The 18,916-nt window shown below is 46.3% G+C and overlaps 1 protein-coding gene across 9 annotated transcripts in view; it reads left to right on the plus strand.

The window, feature by feature from the left end:
- Positions 1-18,916, plus strand: part of amot (angiomotin) — a 38,862-nt gene that overhangs the window by 10,122 nt on the left and 9,824 nt on the right. For 3 of the 9 annotated variants that reach the window (XM_042091240.1, XM_042091241.1, XM_042091243.1), the window contains 8 exons: positions 4,006-4,245; positions 4,948-5,009; positions 5,175-5,307; positions 6,405-7,620; positions 9,883-10,435; positions 10,896-11,040; positions 14,537-14,629; positions 16,103-16,248. In XM_042091240.1, the coding sequence (XP_041947174.1) occupies positions 4,006-4,245; positions 4,948-5,009; positions 5,175-5,307; positions 6,405-7,620; positions 9,883-10,435; positions 10,896-11,040; positions 14,537-14,629; positions 16,103-16,248 (2,588 nt within the window). Of the gene's footprint in view, positions 1-4,005; positions 4,246-4,947; positions 5,014-5,174; positions 5,308-6,404; positions 7,621-9,882; positions 10,436-10,895; positions 11,041-14,536; positions 14,630-16,102; positions 16,249-18,916 lie in introns of those variants that run through there. The other 6 variants (XM_042091244.1, XM_042091247.1, XM_042091242.1 and 3 more) reach the window with 5 other exon arrangements.

The raw sequence follows: 18,916 nt of genomic DNA on the forward strand, positions 1-18,916 counted from the left end.
GAACAGCAGGAGGATCCTTGAGGAGTGGAGGAGGAAGAGCGTGTGTGTGTGTGTGTCTATAGTGGTGGGGGTTGGGAGACTGAAAAAGGGGACGAAAAGTGCCGTAGACTGCTTGTCGCTATCGTAAGTGAAACGTGAGCAAGATGGCCTCTACGATGCAGGAAAAAAAAAGGGGGAATGAAGTCAATAGCTGGGGGTTCTCTTGTTGCATGTACATCCGAGCAGTGTGGGAGAGTGTCAAACGGAGAAATGTATGGAAGCTGTTTTTGTGCTGGGCCTTTGTCTTCGGTTTGGGTAGGCCTAGCTCTCCTTCTCGGAGTGTGTCCGTTTGTGTGACCTTAAACTGAACAGTAACACTGTAAGCCCAATTTGAGACCTGTATTGCTTACATGCTTAATCCTACTTAGAATGGTTGGTACTCCTCCTTTTTTGAGCTCATTTTTGCGTGAAAGTGAAACTGTAAGTCCAGTTTGAAACCCACGTGGCATACCAGCATGGTCAGGGCTACCTCTAAAGGGCTTTTTGGCTCAGTCTTTGAAAGAAAAGGTCTTTCGAGCAGTTTTGGAAAAAAAAACATCCCTCAATTCTAGAACTTTCACTGGAAGGCACTGAAAGGGTTTGTGTCACTGAAAAAGACCTCACAGTCACTGAAACCCAACGAGCGTCTCACACTGATGAGGTCAGCAGGAGGGGGCTAGCTGTGTGTGTGTGTGTTTGCATGCGTGCTGGGCCTCTATTGTGCAGCATTCCAACTGCATTACCAGAATAAGCAACCTATCACATGGGGGATGGGGTGGGGGTGGGAGGAGGGCTCCAGGATACTCGCACATGGAGGGCAAATATTTAGATTAGAGCGCAGAACCTTAGCCTGCGGTCAGAATGTAGCACGCCATCTCAAACTGGGATCAGGATGTAATCCCATGAGAGGGAGTGAGGGATGGAGAGACTTTGACTGGCGATGGTGGGGGAAATAAACTAGCCCCTCATCAAGCTCCATGGTCCGGTTCACTGCCTGCTATGATGGCCTCGTTGACACCAGACACTTCTCAATTGAGATTAAGCTGCAGAGCAAATCCCAAATTCGCCAAAGGTTTGTATGGGTATTCCCAGGCTATGCCATTGAGATTCTGTGGGCAATTTCCAGGTGAACCGGTTGGTGTGGTCAGGTTAACCGTTTGGCATTGCCTGGGTAACTATTTCTCCGGGGTATCTATTTCAATGGACTAAATTTCCAGGTGAACTGGTTGGCAGTGTCTGATTAAGTAGCTGGCATGTGAAGGAGCAGATGAAGAGAGTACCTGATGGCGGCCGGGTGATTTATGAAGCCAAGAGTGTAACTGGAGGATTTAATTTCGAGGAAGCAGTCCTGACTGTTCGTTGGCTTCTGAGCTCCTTGCTAAGAGTTGCTAGGAGTTTTTTTTTCTTTTCATTATTTTTTCTCCTTTTGGGTTTTCTGGCTTGGCTCTTTTTCTACAGACAATTCCCTCTTGCTCATTCTGTGTGGCCCTCTCTCTCTCTCTCATTTTCTCTTTCATTCTCTCTCTCTCTCTCTTTCTTTTCCTTTCTTAACTGCATTCTTCATGTCTGCCTCTCTTCCCTCCCACTCTCCAATGGTGTTCAGTCCCTGTTTCTTCTCCTTCCCTGCCTTATGTGAGCCTGGGTCTTGGCCAGCACTGGTTTGCACCTGTGCCCACTACATCCTCCATCAAAGCCCCTTATTGCTTTTGGCACCACTGGCAAAGTCTCTGATAAACGTGTGCCAGTCCCTTTCCTGGCAAATATCTAGATTTAAAACTATCCTACATCTTGCAGGCTGAGGCTTCGCATACTTTCCCATGCCACAATGAAGGCATGTGCTATTATATAATTTAGTGTGTTATGCCTTCAATTATATCAATCTCACACTAATGGTTTGACAGAGGTGATTATGATAAGGAAGTGCCTGTTTAATTCCCCTCCACCTGGATTGGTCTGGCTTGGTAGGTGGTGACGGCACTCCACAGGTATGAGGGTGTGTGTGTGTGTGTGTGTGTGTGCATATGAGTGTGTGTATGTGAACCTGGCCTGTGTCCAGACCCACCTGTCCCCAGGGCCACACCTGGAGGAGGAGTGCTGCTCATCCTGCCTTGAGTAGACGTGCTGTGCCGTGCCACTCCGTACAGAGCGCTGACAACCAAAGATCAGGACTTTCTCAGAGCTTTTAGCGGATTTCCCACACCTCTCAGGAGCACATCCATCATTTATGATCTGCACACCGGCGTCACAGCAGCTTTGCTCGGCTACAGTATTCTCCCACGGGCTGGTCCATGGCTATTTGTTGTGAGTGATTCCCTTGCTTTAAGTGCATTTTCTTTTTAAAGTTCTATTAATTTAGTCATCACTTGCACTATATAAATAAAGACTTATTTACTTACTCACTTACTTACTTGGACTAAGTTGTGGAGTATGTTCAACAGTTAGTTAGAATTGTACTGCATCAGGAAAACTTTCGTTAGCTGTCACCAGTGTTATTAAGATAGACTTTCCTATAACCAAGCATGTACTTGAGTTTGGTGTTTTCTTCTCTACCCTTGTCACATTGTGTCTTTTGGCTGATATTGTCCATGCTCAATAGGCATTACCTATGTACTTAAGATGTCAGCTGAGATGTAGTAGTTCTCTTGAGTGCTCAGGGGTAGGTGCAGGTCACCCGCTCTGCTAACTGTTCACTTTTGGGAAGCGCAGACCAGTGTGTCCGGGAGGAATGTTGGGTTTTGCAGATTGGCTCGAGGGCCACGGGGGCCGGGGAATAAACAGTTTATCTGAGGCAGTCCGGGAACGTACAGTCTGCATCAGAGAGAGAGGGGGATGGGCTAAAGGTTAAAAGGGGAATGGTCTGAGTGAGGAGAATTTGTTTAAAAAAAGTGAAAAAGGGAAAAGAAAGAGGGACAATGAAGCTACATCTGGAAGTTATTTCAGGGTGGTTGGAGGTGATTACTCGATGCGATAGTGCTTGAGTTACTTATTTTGTGTGTGTGTGTGTCCGTGTCTGTGTGTGTGTGTGTGTGTGTGTGTGTGCGTGTGTGCTTTGGATCATCTTGAAGATCACTATCAGGCTTTGGTGGTAAAACTTTGGGGAAGTTCAGGTTTGCATGTGTTTTCCTTTGTGTTTGACTGGGCTGTGTGGATCTGCATGGTCATGGGCAACCCAGCCGGCCCTTCCCCCAACCCTCTGCAGACAGTAAGGGTGAGCAACATAAACATGAGAAATGGCTGTAACCCTGAGGAGAAATGCAGCTTTTAAAGACCTACCAGTACTTGTTTATGAGTTGATAGAGCTCAACCAGAAGAGAACACCACCGAGATTATGGGTTTGCTTCCCAGGAGCACACGTACTGATACAATGTGGACTTAAATTGTATGCTCAATATGCTGCTAAATCATTAATGTACATCACATATGTTTTATAAAAGTATAATTACAGTATTACAAAGTGCATGCCATATATTTGTAACTTGTAAAGTTTTATGAACCAGGTATCTATCTATAACCAGGATGGTCTGACCCCGAGGATTTTGTGCTGTTGAAGTCCTGTGTGTTTTTGTCCAGAGGGGCTCTTGTTCTCTGCTGTCCGAGAGGAACATCCTCCACATCCTGTGTTTAAGCTACACCATACACACACACACACACACACACAAACACACACTATCTCCCCCAACAGTGCCATTCTCTCTCACAGCTGGGTGACAAAACGCAGTGATACTTTTTAAAGTTCAATACCCAGGAAATAAAAACAAAGCAAAGCTATGCCCCACACCCCTTTCATCTTTCATCTTTACCCCTGTGTGTGTGTGTGTGTGTGTGTGTGTGTGTGTGTGTGTGTGTGTGTGTGTGTGTGTGTGTGTGTGTTGACCCCCGCCCACATACACCTCCTTTATCCTATCTCCTGTGTGTGTGTGTGTGTGTGGGGAACATCCCGCCCCCATTGTTCTGGATGGGCTGGTGACCTTTGCTTTCCTGTCTCAGAGTGGCTGGGTGTGCGGGACGTGGCACAACGACTGGGCGTCCTACAACGGCTAGAGGAGCTTCTGGAGTTGCAGGCCGGAGAGCCTGATCCCGACCCCACCTCCAGTGCCAACGGCAGTGCCAACCCCAGTGCCACCGTCAGCGTGGTCGAGCAGCGGAGCGAAGAGCGAGCGTCGCACCATGAGCACACCACAGCCGTGACCCTCCCAGCCAGCAGCAACAGCCACAACAGCCACACAGGTAACCTAGCAACCATGGGGAGGGCGTGGGTGGTATGCAGAGGGGGTTAGGCCCAGGCCTCAGGATGTACCGTAGTGGAGTGAACACAGGTGTGTGTGTGTGTGTGTGTGTGTGTGTGTGTGTGTGTGTGTGTGTGTGTGTGTGAGCGTGCATTTGGCAGTGGGATGAGGAGAATATCTGATCAAACTCAGTCCAGCTCAAAACTGATTGGGGCAGGGTTTGTGTTTTGCAAATGTTTCTGTCAATATGAGCATGTTGCAGTTCTACAAAACACAGCCTGATGTATTCAATTCAGAGGGTGTGCTATACACACACACACACACACATATATATGAGAGAGAGAGAGAGAGAGAGAGAGAGAGAGAGAGAGAGATATGAAGTTCATCTTGTCACATGTATTGTCCAGAAAAGTCCATGGAAAAAGATGCATCTCAGTACAGATTGTTATTCAATCTCATATGTGTTCAATCTGTAGATACGAGGTGGCTAGCTGCTATCTAAACCTAAATTGGGTTACAGGCGTATTTGAGTTAATTCCTGTGCTCAGAGCACCACCACCAAACAAGCCTATCTGTCTTGTCACTGTAGCCATTCCTCTCTGTCACCCATTTTCCTTTTTCCCCTCACCCTGCGTTTTTTTGCTCATGTGTGTTTGTTTTTCCACCCTCCATTTGTCTGTTGTCATCCTCATCGGTTCTGAAGAGGGGGAGGCAGTGGGAGAAAGAGAAGATATTGGGGAAGAGCAACAGGAAATAGAGGTTGAAGTATGTATGTATGAGTGTGTTTGGGTATTTGGGTGTGTGTGTGTATGTGTCCCTGTGTGTGTGTGTGTGTGTGTGTGTGTGTGTGTGTGTGTGTGTGTGTGTGGACTTTGCCATTTTGCCATTCCGTTCATATGTCTCATCTCTCCCATCTCTCATCTTTTAAAGGAAAAACAAAAGCACTGCAGCGTTGACCCGACACCCCTCTTCTCTTTCTTTGTCACTATTCGTTTGCCACAGATGTTTCGGAAAAAAGCCTCCTCCTCCTTGAGAATGGGACGAATATCAGAAAGCTCTAGATGTAATAATCTCCCTATTACTTACTCTCCTAGATGTCGACCGCACTTATTAGGCTTCTAGTAGGCATTCAAAGCTGTTGCTTGAAACCACTCCAACTTTAAATCTCATAGGAAGACTACAGTTTATAGTTTATTGAATCCACTTTAACTTTTAACCTCTTTGGATCATCATTTACATAAGTCTATGACAAGAGATTATCTTTGTGCCTGCTCTTGTGCAGTCGCTTTAGTGTCTGACCTGGACATGGTTTAACTCAAAGCTAGTGTTTACATTGGCACTTGATTCGATTACTGGAGTGGTTTCTCTACCTAACGGCTTTGTTTGTTTTTAACATGTCACTTCTTCATTTGTAATTGTTTCCATTGCTCAGAGGCAATTAGGATGCCTAGTTCATAACTTGATAGATGCGGCTGGTAACTACTGTGGTTTGTCAACACTTCGTTTGCCCATTAAATGTCGGGGGATTTGTGTAAAAAGTGATTGGACTGCATTCACTGCATGTTGGCAAATCATTGCTGTTGTCATCTTCATTGGAGATTTTGGAACTTGCTTTAATGAATACTGGGGAGTTCTTCCATGCTTTGACAGTGGGCATCTCATATGTCACTTACATATTAATGATCTAAAGATTTCCTAACACAAGTGCTTTTACTTGGAGCATTTCACTTCCCTCAAATCTAGTTTTAAACCAATTCAGATCCAATTCAGATCCAGATTTAAATCATTTCCAGAAAAGGATCCGACTGTCAAAGTGTTGGTATGTATGTATTGGTTTTCCAAAGGTTTTTAAAAATGTGTTGCTTTTGGGGAAGCGGGTGGGGATGCAGCTTAGTCTTTGGCTTACATTTTCCAGGTTCCTTCAGGAGTAGCTTTGGGAGTTTCCCTGATTTGCCCCCCTTCTCCATGACTCATCTTGCTTCCATTTCTCTTTTCTGCATCTGGAGTGCACTACGAGAGGTTCTTGTAGCGCTGTGCACCCCTTAACCCTTCGGTCTTTGTGCTCCCCTCCCCCCAACCTTCTCTCTCTCTCTCTCTCTCCCTCCCTCTCTCTCTCTCTTTCTCTCTTTCTCTCTCTCTCCTCATGTTTGTCCTCCTCAGGGAGCGCTGACCGAGGCCGCAGTTCCTCCTTCCATGAGGTGAGGGGTCTGCGCGACTACGACATGAGGCCGACGGCGGACGAGGCGTCTGGCGGAGGAAGTGGCGGCGGAGGCAGTGGCGGCGGCAGCAACACCGTCCTCCAGCGCCTCCTACAGGAGCAGATGCGCTACGGCGACAGCCGCAACTACCTGGCTCTGCAACAACAGCAGCAGCAGCAGCAGCAGCAGCAGCAACAACAACACCAACAACACCAACAACATCAGCAGCAACAGCAGCAGATGCAGCAACATCACCAACAGCAACAGAGCCAGCAGGGGTCCATGGGCGGGTACCCACAGGGTCCTGGAGGCCCAGTGGATGACCACTCCATGATGCCCCACATTGCCCGGCAGGAGCCTCAGGGACAGGAGCTGCAGGCTGACAGCGGCCTGGAGAAGCAGCTTGGGACGCGGGGAGGCGCAGGGGGAGGCAGCGGAGGAGCTGGAGGAGGAGGAGGCGGCATGGGAGGGGGCCAGGGGCCCAACCCGGAGGACCTGCCCACTTACGAGGAGGCCAAGGTGCAGTCGCAGTACTTCCGAGGTCACCAGCAGCCACCTCCATCGCAGCAGCAGCAGCAGCAGCAGCAGCAGGGACAACAGCAATGTGGGCAGCAGCAGCCCCAGCCTCAGTCCCAGCTAGGGGCGGCCTTCTACGTGACGGGGGTCAGCGGATTCGGCGGTGGCGGCGGCGGTAGTGCAAAGGTGCGCACGGAGGGCCGTCCGACGGTGCAGCGGGTGAGCGGCGCTGGCAAGGTGCACCAGGACGACGGGCTGAAGGACCTGAAGCAGGGCCACGTGCGCTCCCTCAGCGAGCGGCTCATGCAGCTGTCGCTGGCCACCAGCGGGGTGAAGGCCCACGCGCCCGTCACCAGCGCACCGCTCTCCCCACAGCTGCCCCCTCCCGGCCCCCCCGGGGACTACTACAAGCCCACCTCGCTGGGCCAGCCGCACCGCGGTCCCCCGCCCGACTACCCCTTCAAGGGCATGGGGTCTCCGCCCAAACACCAGCCCCACCAGGGCCAGCAGGGTGGACAGCAGGGGCACCAGCAGCAGCTGCAGGGGCAGGAGCCAGGAGGGGGGCACTACTACACCGAGCCCCACCGGCAACCACCACAGCAGGGACGCTCCGACATGCCCCACGTCCGGTACCAGCCCCCGCCCGAGTACGGATCCTTCCGGTGAGTGTAAAAGCAACTCTGTTTGGCTGCACTAACTCTTCAGTGTCAAGGCCTGTTATGCAGTGAAAACATGTTCATAGGAGTGTGTTCTCCTCCAAAAAATGACCAATATTGAGTTGTGTTGGATTCTCCCTCATGCGTGAAAGGGGGATTTATGTTCCTGCAGCTTTGATGGTAGAGTAACGTCCTAGCCACTACAACACCACATACTGGTGGAGGCAACACATATTGATTAAACATATACATTGCCCTACTGGTGGTGCACATATTGATTAAACATATACATTGCCCTACTGGTGGTGCACATATTGATTAAACATATACATTGTCCTACTTGGTTGTTCAACAGATGATGGTTAAATTAATTTATGTAAATGTTCTACAGATGAATTGCCATCTGTCCGCATGCAAAGAACAGTTGATATGACTGCATTCAGTGCCAAAAAACTCACAAAGGTACTGGCTGTTAGTGATAACTACATTCTAGACACAACATGTTTTGACAAAACCGGTCTTTCGAAAAAAAGGAAATTTCATTTTTGGCTACAGTTTCTCTGACTAGTCGTTTTTCACTGAGGTGTTTTGTTTCCTTGCCTTGTGTGAAATAATAGGATGTAGCCACTGTCCGCCTCCACCTTTTCAGCTGAAAACTGAAAAGTTGAAAACCTTGTAAGCTGTAAAGGTGGAGGTTATCTGGTTGGTTGGTTTGTTGGTTGTGGAAGTTATCTGGTTGGTTTGTTGCTGGATGTAAGACGTATTTGTCTTTGGAAACACCTGAATAAGGTAATGCTAACCATAAGTACTTAAAGAGAAACTCTGGGCCCTTTTTTCAAACTTTCAATTAAAGTATAGTTGTCCAGTATGTAGGTAGAATGCCGTTTTGAGAAGACCAGTGGCATTGAGTTAGATTGACAGTATTGAGCAACAGTGAATGGAGTAATGTCAGTCACTGACTAGGCTCAGCATGTTATTAAGTAAGTGTCTGCCAACATGTAGAAGATCCCTACAGAGATGCATGTGTGTCTGTTTACCTCTACAAGTGTAAAAACTGTAGAAAACAGTTAGTGCCTTACCTGCCTCTTCATCCACATTCCCCTTCAATCCCTCCAAATCAATTCAGTTTCTGCTGTTGCTAAATTTGATTAGTAGCCTTTCAGGCAAAATGCATTTGCCATTGTTGTGCAGTGCTAGCAGTAGTTTTTTGGATAACAGATTATCCAGTAAAGAGTTAGATTCTTGGTTAGGTGCTTTAAACACTGGGGCCACTTCATATGTCTTGCTGTCCTATCAACCCAAGCTCCACTATATCCTACATCTTGAAATGTCTCTCTGCCCCATCAACAGGCATAAATACAAAGGCCTTTGGTCGCCCTGGCCATACTAATGATTAGAGAAATCACTAATCATCATTCATGACCTGTTTTGAACAAGTTAAAATTCCATTTAAATTCCATTTAACACCTCCAGCTGTAAACTTAGTGACCTGATGTTTGTTGATGCGGATGTGTAGGGACTTGCCGTTTTGATGTTCCCCAATGGAAATATGTAGGGCCCTTCCCGATGGGGACTCGCTGACACAAAGGCGTCTAGGAAGAACCCTGTTTTTCCTGTTCTCTCTGCATGTGTTAATCCTGCGCTATTTTGCGTAGAATGACAAGAGGAATGCATCTAGAATTTTAATAATCAACTGACAAGTCCTGGCATGTCCGTTTCTTTTTTTTTTTTTTGATGATCGACCATTAGTTAGGCTGTTTACCTCTTTCAAAATCATTTAAGCTGCAGGGAAGTTGGAGAATGTAAGTCACAAGTCATGAGATTTCTCAAACACCAACTGTAGATGTGACTCCCTTTGTGGTTTCCATATCATCCAGAATCACCAAAAATAGTCCCTCTTCTTCCCCTTTTGTATGTCACTTGCTCCTGCGGTGAAGTCTCAAACCCTCAAACCTCCTCCTGAAAGAAAGGATGTCTCCCAATTTTAAATTTTGTAGGCCATTGGGAAGATAATGTTTTGTCTGTTTTAATGTCCGGAATGATCAATGACCTTGTGTTTCATAAATACCTTAGTATTTGTTTACAGTGGGGTCAGATGAATGATATAGCTACATGTAAACAAAGTTGCTAGTCTGTTCACATTCATTTCTATGTTGAAACTAAGGAGCTCTGGTCGGTCTTAAAATCCAGTAAATGGTCTCCATTGCCTGGCATTTCCGATCCCTCCGTTAAGTAGCTGTGTTGTTTGCTGTGTCTGTTTCCCTACAGGTCGAGCAAAGAGAGTTCTCATCACTCTCAGAGGAACCTCCACCACCACAGCCCCACCTCGTCCGTTACGTCCGTGGGCTCGTTGTCCCGCGCCCAGTCCGCCACCCTCAGCAGCCTGATGGCTGCAGCGGCCGCCTCCAGCCACGCTTCCCAACAGCACATGGCCCACCAGGGCGACCCCTACTCCCTGGGCCCCCGGAGCCCGGGCTCCCATCAGGGAGACCCCTACGGGCCTGGAGGCCCGGTGCACGCACCTCAGCAGCGGCCACATGGATTCCCCCAGGACCCCTACGGCTCGGCGCCCAGGAGCCAGCACCAACACCAGCACCAGTACCAGCACCAGCAGGGACCAGGGTCTGGGCAGGGTCATGGACCCGGACCAGGGTCCGGCTCGGGACAGGGTGGGCATTACGGGCATCCGTACTCTATGCAGAGTGACCCATACGCCATGATGGCGCGGGCACAGCAGATGGTGGACATGCTGACAGAGGAGAACCGCATGCTGAAACAGGAGATGGAGCTGTGTGCCGAGAAGGTGTCCAAGCTGCAGAAGGTCAGACTCTCACATGACCATTTCAGTTGTTCTTTCTTGGGTTATGTTATCAATGCACATTTTTTAACAGTAGTCTATCTGCTGGTAGGGGCAACCATCACTTTTTTTTGACCTCTACAGTAAGAGAGGGATATGGTCAGGCTGCTGTGTTGTTATTTGTGGTATGTGAGGTTTACTGGACTAATATTGTAGTTTACACCATCTCTTTTGAGTGTCTGCTGGAACATCTCTGTCTTCAGTGAAAACAAAAGCCTCCTCTTGAAACGTAACATATACAGTAAGGAAGTGGTCAGACAAAAGCTTGTTGGATAGTGTGTGGTTTGCTGTTGGACCAGTATAGTGTTTCTCTGTTATCTCTTTTAATTATCTGTTGATGCGCAATTGAACTCACCTTGCTGGAACATGTCTTCAGTGAAAAAAAAGCCGGTACTGAGCCAGTTGAGTGTCTGTGTCACCTCAGCTGGAAACGGAGATTCAGCTGGTGTCGGAGGCGTACGAGAACCTGGCCAAGTCGTCAACGAAGCGCGAGGCCCTGGAGAAGACCATGAGGAACAAGCTGGAGCTGGAGGTGCGGAGGCTGCACGACTTCAACCGGGACCTCAGAGGTGAGCCTGAGGGCAGGACTCGACCAGTTCTCATCATTTAGTCAATCGCAGCGCTGCATTCTTGGTACCTGAAGAGCTATTGGTGGTTTAGAAGAGATTCCACACACTGTCCATTCCGCATGCAAATATTTATTAGAATATAACACAACGTTTCGGTTTCAGACCTTCATCAGGTAAATTTGACCTGAGAGCTATTGTAAAGTGTACCTTGAGTTCATGTCATGTGGCCTTGCACCATCATGCTTTTAAGAATTGGTCATGCTGGAAAATGACGTGGGGAAACGGAGTTGTTTAAATTCATTTTCTGTTCGACTTGAGTTTCCAGCGAATGTTTGCAAACACTCGCAAAGAGTTTGAGGAGGTAGTTCTCCGCGAACAAGCTGGGAGTTGGACGGATGGTTACCGTTGAGATGGAATGGTTACATAAAATTGTTCAAATTGCATGTTTAGAGAAGACATGTTCACCGCGAATGTTTGCTTGTGTAAGGAATTTGAACACGCCTCTGGCTTAGTAGTGCATTTTTTTTTTTTTTTTCCGTGTGTGCAGTCATTTAGTAATTTGGTTAGTCAATCATCAGAGCAAATAGTACACATAATATAACTTTGCTACCACACAGATGGTATTTGTATGTATTACACATTACTTTTTATTTAGTTTATTTTGTGTAAAGCTCAGAGGGTAGAGAGGCACAGTAGGCCTCCTGAGCCCATCACCCACTGGTGCTCATGCAGAGAGCTCAGCAAAGAGCACAGAGCACAGGGCAGAGCATCAGCAGCAAACCAAACTGAGCTGCGCTCCGGGGTGTGGACAGGATCTCTTCTGTTGCAAGACCCTTGTGTCCTTCTGTTATTTCCTGTTTTCCTTGTGTGTGTGTGATAGAGATTGAGACTGATAGATGGAGAGCGCAAGCATCAGTGTGTATGACCGACAGAGGTAAGAAGAGATAGATAGATAGATAGATAGATAGATAGATACTTTATTGATCCCCAGGGGAAATTCAAGGTCTCAGTAGCCTACAGACATCACACACACATTTACTAACAGCAGAAAAAAGTAATTATATAATATAAAAAACACAACTAAGCAATAAGGACAGTAGAAGATAAAGAATATACTAAAATACAAATTATACTAAATAACACTTAATCTAAATCAGTTCTAAAAACAGTATCCACATAGTGGGTGATTAATCAATCAAGAGGCGCTTGCAATGACTGAGGCAGGGACTGAGCCTGTGATTCTCTGTGCATAGTAAGGTAAGTTAAGGTGCTCTGTGTGAGTGAATGTCATGGTGATGGTGCAAATGAGTAGGTCCAACAGTGCAACAGTGCAAGAATAAAGTCTATATATATCTATATATATATATAACTATATTAAGAAAAGGTATAAGTGTGGCCACAGTTCGGCTGTGGCATGGAGGGAGGGGTTATGCATATGTGCTAATAAAGCACAAACAGTGAGGCAGAAAGACGGTGGTAAAAAGTGGCTAGTGGACAGACAGTATCCAAACATGGAGGGGGTGAAGAGGCAGACAGACTATGCGGAGAAGTCTATCTTTCCTCTTCCCTTAAGTGAAGCATTGCTTTGCCCAAAAGTTGGCGAGATGGTCAGTAAAGAAAGAAAAGGCTCAGGCTAACCGCCATAAAATCCTGACCCCCGTCCAGAGTCCCTTCTGCCAATCAGATGGGAAGAAGCTTTCAGCCTGAACTGGGTTCTGGGACCGGTTCAAGTTCTGCTCCCAACAAGGGATTTCCTTCTAGAATGTTCCCAAAACTTCCCCCCACCCCCTCTTGTTGAGTATCCAGGCCAAAACAGTCCCTGCCTTCCTTTCGCACACAGCCACATCAAATCGAAAATCAAGAACTTTTCCTGCAGGCAAAGTATGAATATATCTCAGCACAAGGGAAAGCAAAGCCTCCTTTGTTCAAGCAAACTCCTGTTTCTTTATTCAGTCTTTGGTGCTGACGTCGGCCGAGCACAGTCATACCGGCCGTGCGTTTTCGTTAGGGGGGTGGGGGGACTCAACACATGGCGGAGTGCCCAGACGTATGTCCACTGGGAGAGCCCTCACTTTTACAACACATAACACACATTACTCCCCCTCCCCCCTCCAGGCTGCTCAGCTCCGTTCCAACACCACCTCCCCATCCACCCCACCCCCTATTTTTCACTTTCTTTCTCTTTTCCATGTTTTTCATTCTTCTGGCCGTGCAGTGTGGCCTGGGGTCTTGCTCACACCGCAGGGCTCCCTGAGCTTTCCAGAACTGGGTGGTGTGATGTGAGGGCTATGCATGCAAACCCGACCTGCGACCCACCCAGAGACAACGCTTACCACCTCGGGCTGTTTGCTGGGCTTTTTAGCGGCCCAAGGCTCGCGTCTTAAGAGGCTTTGTCAAAGCCGAGCCGTTAGGAATGCCTTGGATGTTTTCACTGCACACGTATTCCTGACGGGATTTGTGGGAACATATTTGGCATGTCATGCAGTCCGCATTATAGGAGTGATTGTTTGTTGGTTGGGGTGAGTTTAATGGTGTTCATTGTACGTGAGAAGAGAATTGATTTGAAAGGGTTATGCTCCGTGCTCAGAGCACAAGCTGTTTTGATTATTGCGTTGCGATGAGTTAGGGAAATAATGGGGCTGGCAGTCAATGCCAGAATGTCCCTCACTGAGCAGCGTTGTCCTACCATCATGGAAATATTATTGTAACCTTTGGCCCAGTTCCTTGATGAAAGTTTTACTTTTGCTCTCCCCCCATTCCCATCCCCTCAGCTAAAAAAGAAGGAAGAAAAGAGTGCTCTTCTTTAGCCCTGTAGTACAATACATCTTTTAATGAATCCAATATTGCTCTCCCTTCATTGCTAAATTATGACTGGGCTGGATAGAGAGGGAGATTTCCTCATGCAAGGTTACTGTTAGAATTTTTTGTTTTGGTATTTGCTGAGCAACAGGCCCCAGCGGTGCAGTATCTGAGTGTAATTTGCCCAAGCCGAGAGGCGCTTTGAGTGCTGCACTCCACAGACAACGCTTCATCCATTTTTTTACCGACCCCCACCCAATCATCTCTGTATCCATCTCTTGTCTCAGCTCCACTCCAGAAGGTCTGGATTTACACAACTGCCATATTATTTTTTTCCCCAGCAGGGTTGCAGAATATCCTGTATCTCTGACTAATAATTCCCCCTTCGCCACAGATTTTCAAGAAACCACAGTGTAGTCAAACTAACATACGTGGGGCTGGGCTTGCAATTGTGTGGTTGAAAGTGTGTTGAAGAAAAGGCATTTATTTGAGCCATTTGCATGCTCGGAAATAGTGTGGTTAGAAAAGCATCTGATTCCGCTGAAAAACAAGCTTCTCCTGCTAATCAAGTCCACAAGATAAGTGATCATAGACAGAGATAAACAGATCAAACTGCAGGCTTTCGTCACTTCAAGTAGACTTTTATAGATGGTGTGTGGAGGGAAATCTTATGGTTGTTATTGTTGTCTACTTTCAGAGCGCATGGAAACGGCCAACAAGCAGCTGGCAGCAAAAGAGTGTGAAGGTTCCGAAGAGAACCGCAAGACCATCTCTCAGCTTCTTGCTCAGAGTGAGTATACCCTCCCATCTTCTGGAAAACACAAACTGATTCCCAAACAGAAACTGGAAGACTGGCCAACAGGATTGAGTTTGGCTCATTAAACAACTTCTGATTAAAGCTGCAGTTGGCAAGATTTTTATGATCATATTCACTGAAACCGACACTATATTCCGACAGAACAACATAAATCAGCCGGTTTTAGAACCGGTTTTAGCACTTCTACCTCCACCTAGAGTCTGTTATTTGTTTTGCAAAAATCCACAGCTCCCGGTTCTTCTGGTCCAATCAAAGCAGGGCTGTGTGAGATCTGACTGTCAATCACAGTCTGGTGCACACTGACGAGCACAAACTCGATGAGGGGGTGCTCGGTGGTAGTGGGGGAGGGGCACGAGAGTTGTAAACATTCAAAATTTTGGCTAAGTCCCCTCAATCTGTCAGACTTGCCAAATGCAGCTTTAATATAATATAATATAATAATAATAATATTCTGAATAATTCAATAAATTCAGTACAGTGCTCCCAATTCACCCTGGACTCAGTTTAGTGAATATAGTTCACTAATAGTGCCACCATTTTGGATGCGATTGATGACGAATAGCTGTATCATTGCTTCTGGTATTAGACAGTATGTGTGTTTTGAGGTTATGATTAAGAGAAAGACATGGCTGTGTTTAAGATTCACTGAGTCATCAGTTCACCCAACAGGGTTCCCACAGGTCATGGAATTTTAAAAAGACTATTCCAGACATGGAAAGTCAGGAAATTGTATCATTTTGGGGGCAAAGTCATGGAATATCAGGGAATTTTGCTGTAGCAGTTTAAAATGTACTTGCCAAAATACATTAATACAAATATATTTCCACACAGAATTGGTGTATATCTGGTTGTTAGCTTTACGGCTTGCTTGAGTAGCCCAACTGTTTATTCAATTCCTATTTATTCATCTCCCACTCTAAAAAAGTAAAAGACTCTTGACTGCTATGCGGGTGCTCTGAAATCATTGGTCGGTATCTTGTACTATTCATTGTATAGTAAGTCATGGAAATTCAGGGGTTTTTTTGTCAGGGAAAAGTAATGGAATTTTACATTTGACTGAGAGTGGGAACCCTGTATTAAATACTGGCTGCTGTGTGCCTTCAGAATGTCTATGGCAAAGGATGCAGTGCATGCATATTCATGTTATTTCATTTGTCGTTCATTTCAACCCCCAAAGCTCATCCTAAATCAACAAAATAGAAAGTTTGTGTGTTCCAGTGATGAAGTGAATTGTCACCACTAAACTTGTAAGGACATTTTAGTGTTTCTCCCTCATGGGATCACAATATGAGAGTGTCCAACATGATGAAAAAGGACTCATGTCCTTTTATTGTGTTTCGTAGACAAGGAGACCCTACCACCTCAAAATGTCTCCGTATGCCAGCCAGGCAACTAGCATAATCCTGAAACTGTAATGCCTTGTCGTCTTTCCTGCTGCATTGACAGACAAGGAGACTCAGCGTGAGAAGGAGAAGCTGGAGATGGAGCTGAGTGCCCTGCGCTCCACCAATGAGGACCAGCGGCGTCACATCGAGATCCGCGACCAGGCCCTCAACAATGCCCAGGCCAAAGTAGTCAAACTGGAGGAAGAGGTGAGTTCTTCTCACATGGCCGTCCCATAGATCATGACTCTCCTGGTCTGGCCTGAATTTGGGCCAGGTCTGGGCCACATTCAACCTAGCAGAAGCAGCAGCAGAACAACACAACACAACATGTTACATTTATATAGCGCTTTTCTCGACACTCAAAACGCTTCACATGGAAGGGGGGACCTCACTTATCACCACCTGGGTGATGCACGGCAGCCATTATGCGCCAGAACGCTCACCACACACCAGCGAGGAATTTGTTTGTAGAATTGACATGTAGACGAACACAGATTGGACCAGTGGAGGACATAAGCATGGTGAACCATATTTACAAAATAGTGTTTTTTCAGTCCAGTGTCCACACAGTTTTGTGCAGTGCAGTGCTGGAGACGCATCTCCTTCACTTTACATAGGCTTACGTCATCCGTTGCCAAACTGAATTGTGGGTCCGTTGCGTCCCGTCGCTCCTGTCGCCCCTGTCAAAAAGTTAAACTGCACCGACAGAGAGCAACGGAAGGCACCAGACAATCAAATTACGGTTATAGGCCTACTTCAAGGCATTTGCATGGTAGGCTACACACCCCCGACCGTCGGGAACACGCACTGGCATGCGGTGACGGAACACAACTGTCTCTAGACACCGTTAGACACAGCAAACAGCGATGACAAGAGCAAATACGATGAACATGCCTTGCTTAACTGTCAACGGCTAATTCCTTGAAGGTCTTTGTTCAAAATGAATCATCTGCTGTGTGGGCCCTCGTTCTTTTGGGCGAGTCAGACCTGTGTCAACAACACACCGCGTCGTCTGAGTAAAATGTCCCAAAAGAAATGGTCTTCATATTATGTTTTAAATATATATTATACAAAGAAACGGTTCATATTATGTTATGATTTATACATTTATTAAGATTCAGAAGCCAATAAAATGGTTCTTTCAGCGCTGTATTGCAAAGGAGATCACTTAAATATTCACAGTTCCTATCAGTGGTGATAATGTTCTATTATCTCCTGTTAAAAAAGTAATAATCTCTATTACTGTCATTTAATCACAGGTGACTTAACATTTCAAAGCTTCTTGGTTAATCAGTCTTTGAGGAGCAACTGATCATTGTGCATCTAGCCAAGTTACTGTAGATGCGTGAGGGAGAAAAACACCCTTCATTAAATTTGGCCCCATGTATCTGGGAGGACTTGTTTCACCTACTTATGAACTCACTATAGGAATATGCGCCACCCTGTGGTCAAGATGGCTTAATGTATGCTGAGGCATCAAAGCTCTCAAAACAGAGGTCTATATTGTCTCACATGTCTTCAGAAAGGAAACTACCATCTAACTAAATCCTGTGTTGTATAAACACACTATGAAATCCAAAATCACTATCACAGAACACATACCCGGGCTGGACATATTCCTGTTTTCAGGGAAGTATTGTACGTGTACCCTACAAGCACTCCAGGCATTTCAGGCGTCCTCAGCTCGGAGCTGTGTTATCTGGTAAATGGCGCGGCACTGCGACGCCAGGAACACGTCTTTGACAGGGCTCTGTTTTCTAGCGACTCTGACTCTCCCCAGACCTGCAGGCAGGGAGCCAAAGCCCAACCTCCGTCTGAGGAGCCATGGAGCCCATCACACCATACCTTTAGAGCCAGACACACACCTGGTCAGTGTTGAAATGGCAGGGTGGAGGATGAAATGTTTGAAATTTAGAAAACGTTGACTCAGATGTGTTTAACATGTCTTTTGTGAACTGTGTTGGTTTGTATGTTTTTGTGATGGTCTATTTCTGAATCATCAAATTTAATGATTCCATAAAGAGAGAGGTGAAGTAAACATTTTTTTTTTTGTATAATTCGCTGACACAAATTTTCCAAGAAGAGAGAAGTTTCCCAGTGTTCATTTTGGATTCATAAGACTTGAAATGGAAACAAAATTCATTAAACCGTTACTGAAATTGACATTTGGAAAGGTTAGCTATATTTAACACTATTAAGCCCAAGCCAAAATCAATACACAGACAATGTTAGCTACTGGAGTCAGTCCCGTTTTGAATTGCTGCTCAGTACCGCTTTACAGAGAGAGAGAGAGGGAGAGAGAGAGAGGGAGAGAGAGAGAGGGAGAGAGGGAGAGCGAGAGAGAGAGAGAGAAATGGCCTATTCACAAATACAGGAATTCTAAGTTCTATTTTTCTCCACTGTTCCTAAATTAGCTGGGTTACTCGGACCCCCCTTGAGGACAGAAGAATGCGTAGAGCATAATGGATGGCACAAAACACCAGCACATTTACAACAGAGCAGCCATTTTGTCTCTGGAAAAAGCCAGTCAGCACATTTTGAATTGTAATGACAAAGTTAATAGCAAGTCAAAAAAAGTTAATAGCATACTCCATTTTCATAATGTGCCAGAGAGTCATGTGGTGAAGCAGAATCCTGTGTATGTCTGATCCAGGACCTGTTCCCTTACCTGGAAATCAACAGTTGTGTACACTGAGAGAACCTCTCCACTCTTAACTATTCAGAAGAGCTCAGTAGAAGCTGTGGCTTATAGCCAGGCTATAGGTCTGAGCACAATAGTGACAGCAGCTGACTGTGGCTGAACACAGTGGCTACCGTGGCTCCAAGCTCAACCCCATAGTTAGTCTAATTCCATTGCTGATTTGATAGGAGATTA

The sequence above is a fragment of the Alosa sapidissima genome, chromosome 5 (assembly GCF_018492685.1).
Source record: "Alosa sapidissima isolate fAloSap1 chromosome 5, fAloSap1.pri, whole genome shotgun sequence".
Taxonomy (NCBI): domain Eukaryota; kingdom Metazoa; phylum Chordata; class Actinopteri; order Clupeiformes; family Clupeidae; genus Alosa; species Alosa sapidissima.